The sequence below is a fragment of the Anabrus simplex genome, chromosome 14 (genome assembly GCF_040414725.1).
Source record: "Anabrus simplex isolate iqAnaSimp1 chromosome 14, ASM4041472v1, whole genome shotgun sequence".
NCBI classification, from domain to species: Eukaryota; Metazoa; Arthropoda; class Insecta; order Orthoptera; family Tettigoniidae; genus Anabrus; species Anabrus simplex.
In genome coordinates, this window is record NC_090278.1 from 69,567,422 (window position 1) to 69,585,070 (window position 17,649).

General features: G+C 39.6%; 2 protein-coding genes across 4 annotated transcripts in view; one reads left to right on the top strand and one right to left on the bottom strand.

Moving 5' to 3' along the window:
- Window positions 1–17,649, top strand: part of LOC136885495 (zinc finger protein 184) — a 132,099-nt gene that overhangs the window by 36,632 nt on the left and 77,818 nt on the right. The window lies entirely within an intron of this gene.
- The window catches only part of LOC136885494 (PR domain zinc finger protein 5), a 41,854-nt gene that overhangs the window by 3,978 nt on the left and 20,227 nt on the right, over window positions 1–17,649 (bottom strand). For both annotated transcript variants that reach the window (XM_067158067.2, XM_067158068.2), the window contains one exon: window positions 11,402–11,460. In XM_067158067.2, the coding sequence (XP_067014168.2) occupies window positions 11,402–11,460 (59 nt within the window). The remainder of the gene's footprint in view (window positions 1–11,401; window positions 11,461–17,649) is intronic.

Below are 17,649 nucleotides of genomic sequence, written 5' to 3' on the forward strand. Positions count from 1 at the left end.
GATATTGGAGTGTGTTGCTGGAATGAAAGATGATAGAGAAAACCGGAGTACCCGGAGAAAAACCTCTCCCGCCTCCGCTTTGTCCAGAACAAATCTCACATGGAGTGACCGGGATTTGAACCACAGAACCCAGTGGTGTGAGGCCGGCGCACTGCCGCCTGAGCCATGGAGGCTCAATACCAATAATACAACATATAATCTGAATTTAATGGTAATGAATAGGTGGACCTTTCTTTACCCTTTGATAATACCCTCCGATGGTGTGTACATGTATGACGTTACATTGACATCCAACCGTTTCTTCTGGGTGCTTCAATTTTTTTTTTTTTCAGGCAGCGTATAATTAAAATATTAGGAATAACAGAGGGAGATAACTACCTGTTAGCACACACCAGCACAGTGCCATGAGCTTGGAGGGGAAGGAAGGTGGTGGAAGAGGTAACGGCTGCTGTGCAGTTCACTTGAGTTCTTAACCCGCAATAGAGTTACATTCACGCAGCAGCATATGTTCATACAGTAAAACTTGCTCAAAGTGGAATCGCAAGGGACCAATTTTTTCTTCCGAAACAGACAACGACAAAGATAGGTCTTATGGCGACGATGGGATAGGAAAGAACTAGGAGTTGGAAGGAAGCGGCTGTGGCCTTAATCAAGGTGCAGCCCCAGCATTTGCCTGGTGTGAAAATGGGAAACCGCGGTAAACCAACTTCAGGGTTGCCGACAGTGGGATTTGAACCCACTATCTCCCGGATGCAAGCTCACAGCCACACGCCTCTAACCGCACGGCCAGCTCGCCCGGTAGACAAGTTTCCGCATTATACAAACTTTGTTTCTTTTGACCTCAAAACACAATTAGCACCACCATAGGACAAAACATGACACAGTACACAGTATTTTTAAATATTATTTAGAGTGTACCTGTATCTGCCTACGCATAACATTTGGCTATCCAGATTGATGTTCGTAGTTCTGTGCTTTATTATTACATACAGCGAGATACACAGTATATCATTTTGGCACTATCACAACACTATTCAGAAAACTGGATATACACTCTTTGGACTTATTTTTATCACAAAACTCTATACAGTACTTCATATCACTAAACTTTGTTTCACTGACCAAACAAAGAAACATGTTTCCTCCTCTTTTCAACCATGTCTTCTTGAATGCAGTCCTGAGCTGAGTACAACAGCTCAAGAAGAGTGGACGAGTTGGATGTAATGGCAAATTGCTTTACGTCACAAAACCACTGTCGGCCTGTTTGTGGGTTCAAATCTGGTTTTGATCTTGATGATAATGATGATGCTTTATGTTTAAAGGGGCCTAACATCTAGGTCATCAGCCCTAATGGAACAAAATAGGATGAAATGTAATGATAATTTAAAATTTCAAAGTTCATCCACTGACCTGAATTCAAAACTTGATGATGAAGAATGAATGGATTAATATGAGTGTAAAACAATCAGCAGATCCAACTCACAATATTTAAAGTTAAAAATAATTCCAAAATCAATCTGTTGACTTGAATTTAAAAAGATGACTATGAACGGCTGCTTCCAAAGCACAATCTTGAAACGATAATGCTTGTTGTCTATTATAGGGGGCCAAAGTCCAGGTCAACGGACCCCCATAATGGTACTTACCGCCAGTAGAGTAGAACTATGGTATTTCTCATGTAGCGGAACGGTGTTCCTCACATTGTGGTACTACTCACAGGCATCGCAAACCCATGGTGTTCCTCACATAGTGGTACTAATCACAGGCAACGCCCAGACCTGTGGTGTTCCTCGAAACACAAACCCATGATGTCCACAACCAGATGCTGAAACATCCCAGCAAGGTTAGCCTCTTGGGGTATTCTAACCGAATCTGGACAGAGGGAAGCCTCTGCCTCAGTGGTGGATACTGTACACAGGTACCATAAACCCATAGTGATCTGCCCCCAGACTCATGATATTCCTCACATAGTGGTACTACTCGCAAGAAAAGTCGACTCATGGTGTTCCTCCCGTGATGGTACTAATCACAGGTAATCTCATGGTTCAAAATTCAGCAACCCTTCGTCGCCCCTTTTGACAGGCAGGGGATACCGTTGGTGTATCTTTCGTCTGCGTCCCCCCACCCAGAGGGAGTGGTTTTGATCTTCATCTTCTTGTTTGTTTCTTTCTTTTTCCGTCTCCTCTTTCTCAGTCTTTTTCACTGCTAGAAGGGCTGTAGCTGATTCCAAGATGTGGCATGTCGTGAGTTGTCCATCACTCCTAATGAAGGGAACGTTTCTTGCTTTACACAAGCTGGATATTGGCGACGCATTTTCAAGCACTTCATTCGTTCCACCATCCGTATTTTCACTCTCTCTAAACATGTGCGCCAGTTTGTCCAAATACTGACATTAATCATACCAGGGCCAGAAATGCAAAAATACTGTATGTAGGACTATATCAGTACCTAATATTTTCCACATTGTACAAGCAGATTTTAAATAATTCTTTCATTTTTTGTTTCCATATCTAATTAATGTTATTGGCTTTACACCCCACTAACTACTCTTTTACGGTTCTCGGAGACGCCGAGGTGCCAGAATTTTGTCCCGCAGGAGTTCTTTTATGTGCCAGTAAATCTACTGACATGAGGCCGACATATCTGAGCACCTTGAAATACCACCGGACTGAGCCAGGATCGAACCTGCCAAGGTGAGGTCAGAAGGCCAGCGCAACAACTGTCGGAACCACTCAGCCCGGCTGTTTCCGTATCTACGTTGAGGAGATTCAGCATTATACAAAGGTAAGAACATTATAATGCCGTAAGCTTCTCCGGGACTGAGAAAATATTCTGTAGCGGACAAATTCCCGCTTTATTCAAGTTCTGCTTTGAGCATATTTTACTGTATAACAAAGGATTTATTTCTAAATTCTGCTTTCTCCAACCAGAGGCTGCTATGTACAAAGCATACCAGAAAAACAGGCATATAGAAACGAAAGACATAAAAAAATTAAAACACGAAATTATAGTTTTTCTAAACTCCATTTCCTGTCAAGTGCCATTTAAATGATTTTTCAGAATGTACTTACAATTGAATCTTATTACTGTTAGGTACTCAAACCTTAGCTAACATTTATTTTATCTTAGTTATCTTATCTCTTTAACACTGCAGTATCCCAACTACCTGGGAGTTACTCTCAACCATGCTTTGATGTCCATTAGTTTGACGATGATGGCCTCCAATGGTCCGTAGTGACTTACTTACTACAGTTAATTATGTCCAAGGTCCACCTTGTAAATACTATTCAAAATGTATTATATATCTAAAGGATCAAATATATATATACACACAAGAAAATATTTCAAGAAATTTTAAAATCTCTTCTTCAGCTTATGGATAAAATCACATGCATTTGAAGACCTTATTTAAAATATTTTATGCACTAACAGAATGCATATAAAATGATAATACACCAACATTCAATATTCAAACATGAAGATGTTTCATGTTAAGTCCAAATTCTGTATCCCTTTCAGACCTGAAAGAAAACTGGCAGTGTGATTTTTTGTTTGTACGTCAAAAACTGACTAAAATGCTCTTAAATACATATATTTTTGGTTTATTCTACAAAATAAAAATTAACATCTGAAGAAAAGCACCCGCACAATTGTGCGTGTCAGGACTTACTTCACTACTTACAAAAAAAAAAAAATTACATCAATGCATGTGAATATACATATGTACATGATCAAATGTTCTATTTTCCAGTGGGGAATAATTTAAAACAATTAAATCTTCGTTCAAACACAAGTAAACGTTACATTTTCTACATTGAGGAGGAGTTTTGATATTACTGCCCTTTTGGCATCAGCAGCTTGTCGTCAGACCTGAATGAAATCTGAAGGTGTCAAAACGTCAAAAACTTACTAAGGTGCTCTCAAATACATGTTTTTACAGTTTATTTTACAAAATAAGAACTATCGGCTGAAAAGCAGAACCCACACAATTGTGCGTGTCAAGACTTCATTCACTACTTGCAAAAAATGAAAAAATAAAAAACATTCAACTCAGTACATGTGAATATGCACATGTACATGATCAAATGTTCTATTTTACAGTGTGGTACGATTTTAAACAGTTAAAATCTTATACATTACATTTCTCATGTAGAGTACGAGTTTTTCTTTCTCGGTCCTTTTTGCGACAGCACCAAGCACTCCTGCATGCATTGGCTGTAAGGAAACCTAGCCCGCACATATGTGCGTATCAACATTCAAAACCTCATGGTATTACGTACGATGTTGTAAATTCACAATTTACGTTGGCTACACAACCTACACACTTCATAGATTATATTCTGATATTCAGTAAAGCTTCTAGATTAATATGAATGCAATAAATAAATACTTATTTTAGGCATTACTGCTTCCCGCCATATTGCTAATGAACTGTATTTTTAAACTCTTCTTCCTTCCCCCTGGTGGTCAAGTACTAAATAAAAACAGCTGAAGTACATGCTACGTGTCCCGCACATGCACTGCAGTCCGGTCTAGCGCCAAGAAAACATCAAATAAGCTCAGACATAAATAAAATACGAACCCGCACAATTGTGCGTACACGGTCTGAAAGGGATAAAACATCTGTATCATACCTGCCAACTTTACAAAACCAAAAAACCAGGAAAACTTACGAGAAATCAGGAGATACAATTTGTCAAAACTGCTTACTCTGCATGTCTTGCGCAATAGAGGAGAATATATGACACTTATTGTCTCAAAACCCAACTGAACGAGGCTACAAGGCTAAAAATTAGACATCTCTACTCCTTCACAGGAAGTATGTGAGCGAGATGATCAGTCTCTGATAAGCCTTCCGAAAACAGTATGAATTCGTGCTCCACACGTGTGTATCAGTCACGCACTTAGATGCGATTATTTAGCAAATGCATAGATTAATGTACTGCATGTGCGCCCGCGTGATTATGCGACGCACAATGCTATTTTTATCACGTAATTAATTGTCATCAAATGGCTCCTAAAAACTCTAGAAAAGTCATTGGTCGTTATCTTTGAAATTCTGTCACTAAATTGCTAAAAAAACACCTCAAAATCTAGCGACTAGTCTCTAGAATAGACTAGACTTATGCGAACGAACACCAACCTAGCACGAGAGAGCAAGAGATTGACAATCGATACACTCGTCGCGATATACAGGTTTCAATAAAAATCGATATTTAATTTGAAAGCGGGCAATGAGCGAATAATAGAATTAGTTTCTGTTAAGATATTGGAATGGATAAGCAGATGGTTTCAACGCTAAACATCACAATTTGAGACCCAAGAAGGGTGGTGGGACAGTGAAAGACCATAAATAATGCCACACCAATGGCATACAAAGTTGAAAGGGCAGGATTTCAAAACAAATGTTAATTTCACCAAAAAATAAATTAAAATCAGGAGAAATAATACAATAATCAGGAGTCGGGAAAAACTGCCGAAAATCAGGAGTCTTCCGCCTAAATCGGGAAAGTTGGCAGGTATGCTGTATGTAGTATATTAAAATAGAGCTGGTTGACTGTTGATCCAATGTATTTTGGTGTGGCATTATTTATTGTCTTTTACTGTCCCACCACCCTTCTTGGTTCTCAAGTTGTGATGCTTAGCGTTGAAACCACCTGCTTATCCATTCCAATATCTTAACAGAAACTATTATTTGTTTGCAGGAGTTTGCAGCATAGGAGGGGAGTTGACGTTTACCGCCCCACCTGCACTTTTCTTATGTGTCCCCCTTCTTGTTGCCCTTCCCCTTTCCTTCTCTTTCTAGAATATTGGACTGCTAGCTGAAGAAGAGAATTTATAATTTCTCGAAACATGTACTCGTACGTATATATGTATTTGATGGTTTAGATATATAATACATTTTGAATTGTACTGACAAGGCGGAACTTGGACATAATTAACTGTTCCGTGTTTTGATGTTCCGAAAACAATGCTCAAACAGAAGTTGACTGAAACAGGTCAGGGTGCACATCCAGATGCAGTGAAGGCATCTGCCCTTGCAGTGTGCTATTCTCCATCTGAGTTTGCTTGCCCAGTATGGCATAAATCCTGCCATGCGAAAACCATGGATGTGGCATTAAACGAGACATTCCAAATTGTTACTGGGTGTGTGTGCCCTACATCTCTGGAAGAGCTCCAATGTCTTGCCGACATCCTGCAAGAAATAGCTGCCAAGAAGGGAAACATAAAGCAATGCCATCTCAGGCCCATCCTCTGTTTGATAACCAGCCAGCATGTCTATGTCTTAGATCAAGAAGAAGCTCCATAAGATCTAGTGAGGCACTTCCAGGTACATCAAAGCTGTCAAGAATTAAAGAGTGGCAGGCAGGAAGCCAGCATCTAAATGAATAGGTGACACCAAATGAATATTTCCCCCTGGTCACACACCAGACTTGGGTGATTTGGAAGTAACTCAACAGACTGCATTCAGGTGTAACGAGATGCAGGTTAAACCTGAAGAAGGGAGATTCAGCGCAGATTCCAGTTTGTGTGGATTTGTAGAAGTGCAGACCACCATACTTATTGCAATGTAGTGTAAGCCCAACCCAGTGTACAGTAGAAGACCTGCTTAAGGCGACACCAAATGCTATTGAAGTGGCAAGGTTTTGGCCCTCTACAGTCTAATCCTGCGGGTGTTGACTTGTATAAGCTTTTGGGCTTTCGTCGTACAAGAAAACAAGGTGAAATTGAAATTCTTTACGTCAAACGTACGGCAAAAGCCCAAAAGTTTATATGTCTAAAATTATGGGCTGTGAAAACATCAATCTAAAGGCCATATGTGTTATTTCCTACCAGTAATGTTTTTCACTTCTGAAAAAAAAAAAAAAAAATTAAATAAATAAATAAATAAATAGATAGATAGATAGAGTCCGGCTCCATGGCTAAATGGTTAGCGTGCTGGCCTTTGGTCACAGGGTTCTCAGGTTCGATTCACGGCAAGGTCGGAAATTTTAAACATCATTGGTTACCGTATTTCACGGCATAATCGTCGCCACCGCGTAATCGTCGCATCCTTTATTTTCAATACAAAACTCGGACTTTAAACCTTTAATTACATAATCGTCGCACGTCCAAATTTTGTTCACTAATCTGGTTAAAAAGTAAATGGAACTGCAATGTAAGTTGCACATGAATGCGCAATTTAAATACGTGTATGCTTTATGGGCAATTTGGCAACACAGTCACGTTTGCGACATGTTGCACAACGTATAAATAAATAATACCGGTATATGTACGACGCATGGCTTACCGGTAGACTATCGGCAGTTTGACAACGTGGTCGCGAGACAGTGTACTATTTATTCACCACCTACATATTATGCTTACCGGTAGGCTATCGGCAGTTTGACAACGTGGTCGCGAGACAGTGTACTATTTATTCACCACCTACATATTATGCTTACCGGTAGGCTATCGGCAGTTTGACAACGTGGTCGCGAGACAGTGTACTATTTATTCACCACCTACATATTATGCTTACCGGTAGGCTATCGGCAGTTTGACAACGTGGTCGCGAGACAGTGTACTATTTATTCACCACCTACATATTATGCTTACCGGTAGGCTATCGGCAGTTTGACAACGTGGTCGCGAGACAGTGTACTATTTATTCACCACCTACATATTATGAGTTCCCATTTGAAATACGTAAGGCTGTAAGTTATCGCTTATCGGCAACGTCGCCAGGAAATACCGGCTAGGTAGGTTGAATGGACCTCGAACCAGCCCTCAGATACGGGTAAAATTCCCTGACCCGGCCGTGAATTGAACCCGAGGCCTCCGTGTAAGAGGCAAGCACGCTACCCCTACACCATGGGGCCGGCTCCTGTGTTATTGCGCACGAAGTGAAATCCAAGACGATAACGCAGATTTCCACGGAATTATTCAGCCGAATTATTTACGATGTCTCAGTTGTCATCGCTAGACTCTTATCTTACTACTACGTCATAAGTGTCCGGGCATGGGATGAAAACTTTTATCCAAGCAGTCAAGATAATTATTATCCAATGCTATTAAAGTTTTATTTTATAAACTCGTCAGTAATGTAATGTAAAATCATCAATAACTGGGAAGAAATATTAACCTAATTACCGTATGTTTAAAAGAAATTGAAAAAAATGAATGTTTGTTACTGACGTCTCGGAATACAGTCAACTATACAGTAGATCTACACCGCGCTAGCTAGAGCTCCGGTTTGCGAGCTTTGCGCAAGCGCAGTAGTGTGTCGCAACCAATGAGCTAAACTGATAAATTGTTGCATGCTTCCTTGCTGCCTAACAGAATTGGCTGCTCTGGAATGGACAGATCACAGATGCATTTATTTTTTTCAGATTTACGTGATTACTATAGACATGTGTGCGTGAGAATTTAAGTTTTTAATTTGTGTTTTGGGTGTTAGCAGAAATAATTCGTTTTAATAGTGAACAATTACGGAAAGTCATTTATATCGCAAAACATTAACGTGTGAAGCATTTATAAGCGATTATGGGTAAATATAGAAACTATTCTGCGGGCTTCAAGCTAAGCGTAATTGCCTTCGCTGAACAGCACGGGAACAGAGCTGCAGAAAGAAAATTTCCTGTGAGTGAAAAGTTGGTGCGTGACTGGCGGAAAGTAAAAAACAAGCTAAAAAGCACAAACCCTTCTAGACGCGCGTTTAGAGGTCCTAAAACAGGGAAGTTTCCTATAATTGACGAAGAAGTGTTTAGGTACGTCAGTGAAATACGTAACAATGGCTGCAGTGTATCATAATTATGAAATGTTACAAATTAAGGGACAGGAGGTAGCGCGCAAACACAACATACCGGTAACTCAGTTTAAGGCGACTCGTGGGTGGATTAAGGGGTTCATGCGACGACACAATCTGTCAGTGCGAAGGAGAACAACACTAAGCCAAAAGTTGCCTGCTGATTACACGGACAAGATTGTAAATTTTCACCGATTTGTCATACGTTTGCGCAAGGAAACTTCGTACTTGCTTTCTCAAATCGGTAATGCCGATCAGACTCCAATCTTTTTTTGATATGCCTCGCAACAGCACTATTGCGCTAAAAGGATCACGGAGTGTATTAATGAAAACCAGCGGTAGTGAGAAGTTGTGATGCACAGCAATGCTAGCCATTATAGCTGACGGGAGAAAGTTGCCGCCTTACATCATTCTCAAGAGGAAAACGATGCCTAAGAATATACAGTTTCCCCGTGGAATTCATGTACGAGTGCAACCAAAGGGTTGGATGGACGTAGAACTCATGCTGGACTGGGTTAAAACTGTGTGGAATAGAAGACCTGGTGCACTACTAAAACAACCAGCTCTGCTTGTTTTAGATAGTTTCCGAGGTCACCTCGTGAACGAAGTGAAGCAAATTCTCACTACAAATAAGACACGACAGATAGTCATTCCTGGTGGCCTAACATCTGCTTTGCAGCCACTAGACGTATGTGTTAATAAACCCTATAAAGACCACTTACGTCGATTTTACAACGAGTGGATGATGAGCGGCGATCAGCAATTGACGCCGGCCGGAAATATCAGGCGTCCACCCTTGGGTGAAGAAGAGTTGGGATCTTATACCACCTGAACTAGTCTCCAAGAGCTTCAAAAGGACTGGGATTTCGAATGCACTAGACGGTTCCGAAGATGACGCAGTGTGGCAGGGAGACGGAGAATCTGATACTGGTATTAACAGGGGCGAGGACGGCGCATCAGATAGCGAAACCTGCGATAGCGACACCGAAGATTTGGAATAAATTGCGTACCGGTAAGTCCGCATTTCACAACAAAGCGATAATTTTTTGCAAGTGTAATATTTTAACTTTAATACTCAAATTAATGACAAATTAACTTAATACGTTCATTTTTATTTTCAGGTTGGAAAAACATTTGCCGAATTGTTGCGAAAAATCATGAATTTTGTTTTAGACTATTTTAATTATTTTGATGTATAAACGCGAGTATTACGTGCATCTTAAATTTGTATCAAATACAATTTAGTTATAAATACATTTTTTGAGTAATACAAATACTGGTATTAAATATTCATCGTATAATGGTCGCACCCTACAATTTTTTTCGAAAATTTTGGTATAAAAAGTGCGACGATTATGCCGTGGAATACGGTAATTTCCCTAGCATGAGGGCTGGGTGTATGTGTTGTCTTCTTCATCATTTCATCCTCATCACGACGCGCAGGTCGCCTACGGGTGTAAAAAAAAAAAAAAAGACCTGCACCTGGCGAGCCGAACCCGGCCTGGGATCTCCCGGCACTAAAAGCCATACGCCATTTCATTTCAATAAATAAATAAATACTAATTAATATAACACAGCACATGTTTAAAAAAAAGAGTACAATATTAATACATACATGTTCATTATAGACTGTTATGCTTTCCAGTGCTCAGTCTGCAAGCCTCTGTGAATTAGGTGCCTCCACAATCGTCCATTAGAAACCAGCTCTGTGGCCTCAACAAATTCCACACTCCTTATCAATGAATAATTCAAAACAGAGGCCAATCATTTCACCCTCATCTTTCTTTTTTTTCCCCCTCACAAGTGGCTTTACGTCGCATCGACAAAGAATGGTCTTATGGTGAGGCCACCAAGGGCGTGAAAATGAAAGACTCTGTAGGCCTCGATATCTAATACCGTCGGGGTCAGAAAAGATCAAGAGATGACCGAAAGAGGTTGAATAGGATAGGTGAAAGTGAGGAGCCTGCCACAAGTAGAATCAATGCCAGGACCCAGCTAAGGACCCTATGGTTGTCAACACACGCTTCCAAGTTAAGGGGGGGAATGATTTTAGACATCCCTTACAACAGGCAGGAGATACTGTGAATGATGATGAAGACAACACATACACTCAGCCCCCGTGCTACCGTATTGAACCAATTATCGTTAGAATTCTCGACCCTCACGGGAATCGAACTCGGGACCCCTGTGACCAAAGGCCAGCATGCTAACCATTTAGCCATGGATATGAAGAGATAATGGGAGATAAAGAATAAGTTGGGAATAAACTTGATGGATGAACCTGTACATAAAAAACAGCTTCGGTGGTGGGCAATTATGCATTCAGCCATGGTGGGTAAGAAAAGTAGAGGGACAAAGGTGAAGATTGTTAGAAAGAAGGTTGGAACTAAACAAGACCACAGAGCTACTTATAAAGACAGGCTTGTGGAGGCGCCTAGTTAACTTGCAGAGGCTTGCCGACTGAATGCTGTAAAGCAAACCAGTTTATAACAAAGGTGTGTATGTATGTTAGTTATGATTAGATTCCAATGACAGGCAGACAGGTGCTAGTTCCTTCAACAAATTTATACAAAATATTTCCCTCTCCTAATTTCAAGGTACTGTGATACTTACTTATCTGTGTGAGATACTGTATGATGACCCTCATCATTGTTGCTTTCATCATACATGATCTGTAACAAACCAAAATAGCAGCAATCATTAAATGCAATGTGTTACACACCATTCCAAAAATCTATATATATAAAATAAGAATTTTGTCTGTACATTGCTTAGAATTCAAAAAGAATTGTATTTGTGTATCCGACATGTCCATAGTAACAAGGAAATGCACTTTTTAATTTTCCGTCATTTCTGTCTGTCTGTATGCACGCACATCACGAGAAAATGGGTTATGAGAATTTAATGAAAATCGATATGTAAAGTCGGGGAATAAGCCACTACAATCTAGGCTATAAATTATTTTATTCATGCTGAGCGAAACGGTAGTTAAGGGGAAGGCCTAAAATTGAATTCTCAAATATTTATGTTATTGGTGGTCATATCAATAAATAGAATTAAATTTCCGATCATTTATGTCTTATACATTTTTATCAAACCGGCTATGATAACAGGAATATTCATGAATTTGAATTTTTGTTGCTAAGTCCATATCAATGCCAAGTCACGAGAAAAACAGAATTGAATTAAAATCGATATGTAGAGTCAGGGAATAAGAAACAACAGTCTAGGCTATAAATAATTTTATTCACCCTGGATGAAGAGGTAGTTTAGGGGAAGGCACCTAAAATTTAACTTTTAAGTACCTATGTTATTGGTCCTATTGAAAAGTACCACATAACAGAAGTTATAGAGAATACAATTTCTGATTATTTACGTTTTATTCAGTTTTACCGTACAGACTATGATAAGAGCGGCATTTCAGAGCTGGAAGAAAACTAAATGTGAAGACCTACAATATCGAAAGCTCATAAAATTGATCAACAATAACATTACATTGACCATTGTTTGTTGTGATGTTTTTTGTCTCCTATGCTGCCACTTATCTCCGACAGATGGGATTACTACTGCATACCGGCTATAATAGCCTGACTAAGTATTGGCAAGAAATAGCTGGGGAATTAGCACGACATTCCTCAGGATCATACATTTTCTGATACTGCGTTATATAACACACCAGTTCATCATAATACTTCAGCTGTTTGATTGCTACTCTGAGATGTTGATTGGAATGAGCAGTATGCACACTTTATGAAATAATGGCAGGGAGGAATAAAAACATTTAGTAGTAGTAGCAGCAGCAGTAGTAGTAGTAGTAGTAGTAGAGTGCTCATGGCTGTCTGCGGCCTGGTCATTCCAGCTCTAGAACTTTAGACTGTTAGATTGGCAGCATAGTACTCTTTGTTAAAGGTGAGAAAATGTGTGATTTTTCATTTGATCGAGTATCTATATATTAAAAAAAATTATGAAAACTAAAGTCAGTCAGTCCAGCCATTCTATACAGTCGATTTCTTTCATTTTTTTTTTTAACTGAAAGGTATTCATGCACAGATTTGTCACCAAGTACTATAAATCACTTAACTTCTGCTTTCCTAAAATTATTTGATTTTTTCAATTTTTTTTTGTCTTTTTGAAGCAATCAAATACGGTATTTGGTTCTAATTGAGGTACGGAGTTTGTTTTGGCATAAGAACACTCAGTGGATCAACCTCTTTCATTTCAGCTCTTAACTATTCAAATTGGTCGATTCTGAGTAAAGTTATGAGTGCACATTCAATTTGATGTCTCATTTCTTCAATATTTTTTCTCATTGAAGCAATCATATCTTTCATTCTAATTGAGATATGCAGTTCGTTTAGGTGTAAAAACTCTCAGTGGACCAAGCACTTTCTTTTGAGGTAATAACTACTTAAATGGGTAGATGCTGAGAAAAGTTACGAGTACATTTGTCACCATGACGAAGATCTTTGAAGGACTTTTTAACAGTTCGGAGGGTAGTGTTGTTCCAAGGAGCGTTTAATTCAATTTCTTTGTGTGATGTATTTTCAAGTGTTTTGTTGACATAATATTACATTCTATTACCACAGCAGATCATGTGCTTTATTTCAATAACTCGAAACTTTGCAAATACATCCGTGAGGATAGTAACAAACAACACCATACTTTGTGCATTGTGGGTGGAGCCAGCGGGAAACTAATAGTTTCATATGAAAGCATTGCTTTTAATCCCGCCATTCCTACTGACGTCGTTGTAATGACCTATGTTGATTTCAGTTGGGAAAACCCCAAAGACAGTCTTCCTGAGGATGTAAAAAGACAGGTGGAGAGTGAGTGCCTGCCATTATAATAAGGACTCCCCAACTTGATTGTCACTGATGGCAGGTACAATGAAAATTCCCTAGCCCAGTCTTCACATGAGAAAAGATGTATGGTGAATTCCCCCGTCGTGTTTCTGGGGTAATGTCAAGAGAAATAAAATTTAATACAATTTTACTCACGCGTACACTACCTAACCTAAAATTCTATATACAAAGTAGAATTCCGCAGTGAAGCACGGGCACATCAGCTAGTATTTTAATATGCACATTCGGAACACATTCTTACAATAATGGCCTACAGCATATTGAATCAATGCCAGTCAAAGAATGCATTTCTTAGTTGTTATTATCATCATTAGTCCTTGAACTGTTCTGATTCAGTTCTCCAAGCAATGACACCTTACTCTTCCAATTAATCTACATAATAACCTCCCTGTTCATCATTTTCGCAGATGATGATCTGGATCTGGGGAGAGAAAGAAGCAGAAGAATAGGAGAAACAAAATCTCTGGAGTGCCAAGTTTAAAGAATATGGACTAAACATCAATAAAATAAAAACTGTTGAAACAACAGGAAAGGCACTGATTCAAACATTTTCCTGGAGGGAACTCTGTTGCAGTCTATTTCTAACTTTAAATACCTTGGAAGTATCATTTCAAAAGAAAGAGAGTAAACCAAAAAATATTTAATAGGACTCAGAGAGCTTCTCAATTTTATTTTCAAGTGAGAAATCTATTGTGGGATGATAAAATACCACAGAAAGCAAAACTGACGATGTTTTATACCTACTTCATTCCAATCCTCAAATATGGACTCGAAACATGTACCCTGCATTGTCGTAGGTACGACATCATAATTGGTGTAAAACCTTCAATTAGTATGTTTAATATATTTTAATTATAGTTTATTTAATGCTAAATTATCTTTTATTAAGTGTTAAACATGACTAGTATAGGGTTTCTCTGTAAATATGTAGTATAGAATTGTATAACCTCAAATACGTATTGTTTAACCTCAAAATCTATAGAGTCGAAAGCAGTAGAAAATTCCATAATGTTCGTATGTTAGATTTATTGTACTATAATTTGGTATATATGAAGGGTTCTGGTAACTTACTGTAAGTTTTTATTATCCAGATACATGTAGAGACATTATGAATGTTGTAGATATTTCCATGTACATTTTTAAATATTGAAGGAACGTTCGAGTACCCATTCGACTAAATGGTCGATCGATGTTTTGAGTGTTTTTCAAGAGAGTGTTGTAAGAACTCTTCCAGAAGTCGATCATTCTAGATGGTTGATCGAATAGTATAAATATCGAGCTGTCAAGTCAGTGAAACAGTCTGAGTATTGGGCTCAAGTGAGTGAGGCGGTGAATTCAAGAGAGTTGTTGATATCTGTACTGGTCAGAATCGACTTCAGCGTACTCCGCTATTGGGTGTTGAATATAGTATCATTTGCTAGTGTGTATAATTGTGTGTTGTGACGTACAGTGTGAATAAAGTAATTTAACAAGGAAGTGAACGTGTTCTCGTGTGATATTTATTTATGTCAAATAAAATCGCAACGTAAAACGATAGCATAACAAGGCAAATAGTAAAATCCAGTCAACAGAAATGAAATTCCTCAGAACAACGAACCAAAAGACCAGGAAGACGCAGGCTATGATGGTTTGGACATGTTATTAGGATGGACGGAACAAGAACAGCAAGGAATTACTTTGACACAGAAGTGAAAGGAGAGAGGCCAGTTGGGAGGCCAAGGAGTAGATGGATAGACATAGTGAAATGGGAGGTCAGCAAGAGGAATGCCAAGCAGGAGAAATAGAGGAACAGAAGCTGTACTTTGACAGGAAGAAGTGAGGAGCGCTTGTACACTACACACGGGGAAATGGAGCTGGAAAATGATGATGAACCTTCCTACCCCAGATCACCGCGGTCCTCCTGATTCTCTTGTAGCAAACTAAGCCAGAGTTCACCAAGGTCATCACACATATCACCTCAGCAGAACTTAGCAAAACACCAATGTATGTCACTTCTGGCCTTCTGAGGAGGTACTCTGAATGTTAACACTTTCCACATTTGGTATCTATTTTTTATTTCAGGCAAATTTACAACATGAGCAATAAATATTTTTGTGGAGTAACAACATCATGTTTATTACAACCTAATCCTTTTATTAATAATCTCCAGGCTCTACATAAACACATACCATTACAACAACAGCTAGATAGCGTGCAGAATCACCTTGAGTCCATCACATCTCCTCCCCACCTTGGTAAATTTCCAGAGGAACGACCAGCTTCACTGGTCGACTGATTCTGGTGCCGTCTGGCTGGCATAAGATGATTGTTCGGAACTTCCCATCTCTACCTGAGAGAAGCTCCGCCATATTCTTGCTCGTTTCCATATGTTTTGTGGTCTAGAGCCCTCCTGGAGGAGGGCAATATCTTCGATCCTTGATGAACCCCATTGATAGTGCGGTCTTTTCACCTCGTGGTAGCTTCGCAGCTGGGGAAGATTCGCTGCTTTCCAACATTTCCAGAAATCTTGAAGAAGTCGCTGTCTCGTTTAAAATTCCGAAGTCAAATTTTTCTCTATGGTGGCTATGAACCTTTTTCTGATTAGAAAGTGAGGTGGGGTCAGGACATAACCCGTATTTGTGTTCTCGGTGATCAGTCAGCAGTTAAGGGCGGCTCCTATGCTGACAAGTGTTGTGTATAGGCCTTCCTTGTCCTGCTGCTAGCGTCCTAGAACCTTCCTCAGGCATTGTTTGGTAGAAGCGACTATCCTCTCCCATAATCCTCCCCACCAATCTGCCCGCGGTGTGATTAATTTCCATTGGATTCCTTGGCGAGCACAGTACTGATGCATATTTGGGTCTACCAACATGTCTACATAAACACATATCATTACAAGAATCGCTTGAGTCTGTCACAATTTTGGTTGGAAATGTAGGCAGCCTAAACAGTTTCAGGTATAATTTCCAGGAAAGGCTGAATTTAAAAAAAAAGGTTTAGGCCCTCTTTAAGTATTCCAAGAAGAATGTCAACAAAATGTGAATATAAGAAGATGAGTTGAAACCAGTCACATGCCATTGTTTGAGAGAATGCAGGGGCTTCTAAAAATTCATCCATGGTGAAATAGCTCTTCAGGGTAGGTTTTTGCGTTACCCCCTTCACAAGCCCCAAAAACACAAATTTCTTCCTGTGACTGGCTCCCACTTCCTGGCAACTGAACTTGGTTTCAAGGGGGCGCCAAGTACAGTATATATTCTGCCGCATACCTATTTGTTTCCCAAACAATTAGGTCAATCATTTTGTCACCATAAAACTGCAGAAAAGCATCTAAAACAAACTTGAAATGCTTTTTAGTACCCGGCACACTCGTGAGGGGGGTATTTTGTGTGCTCGTGATAAAATCTACCTCTCGCCACAACCAGTGAATAGTGGACGAAGTTATTACAGTTTTAAGGTGTTTCTTCTTCATCTGCACTGTCTGCCACTTACGCAGTGAGCTCTTGCTTTGCACAGTCACTGTCATATCGCTACAAAATATATTGCTTCTTGATACATCACTTTCACTACTGTCATCTATCAAAGGAATAATCTCGCACCCATAAGAGAATGAGATGGCCTGGCCATTCTTCTCTATAATGCAAAGCAAAAAATACCTGTGAAGTACTTGCTTTCAGTACTTACCCTTTATACAATTTGCTTTATGTCGCACCAACAAAGATAGGTCTTATGGTGACGATGGGATACGAAAGGCCTAGGAGTGGGAAGGAAGCGGTCGTAGCCTTAATTAACGTACCGCTCCAGCATTTGCCTGGCGTGAAAATGGGAAACCACGGGAAACCATTATCAGGGCTGCCAACAGTGGGGTTCAGACCCACTATCTCCCGGATACAAGTTCACAGTTGTGCATCCCTAACGGCACGGTCAACTCGCCCAGTGTTTCTCCTTTATAAGTGGCACAAATTTTCAAGTTAGATGTACTTCACAAAGCATTCTCGAGATGGCAGAAAAGGATGTGATACATTC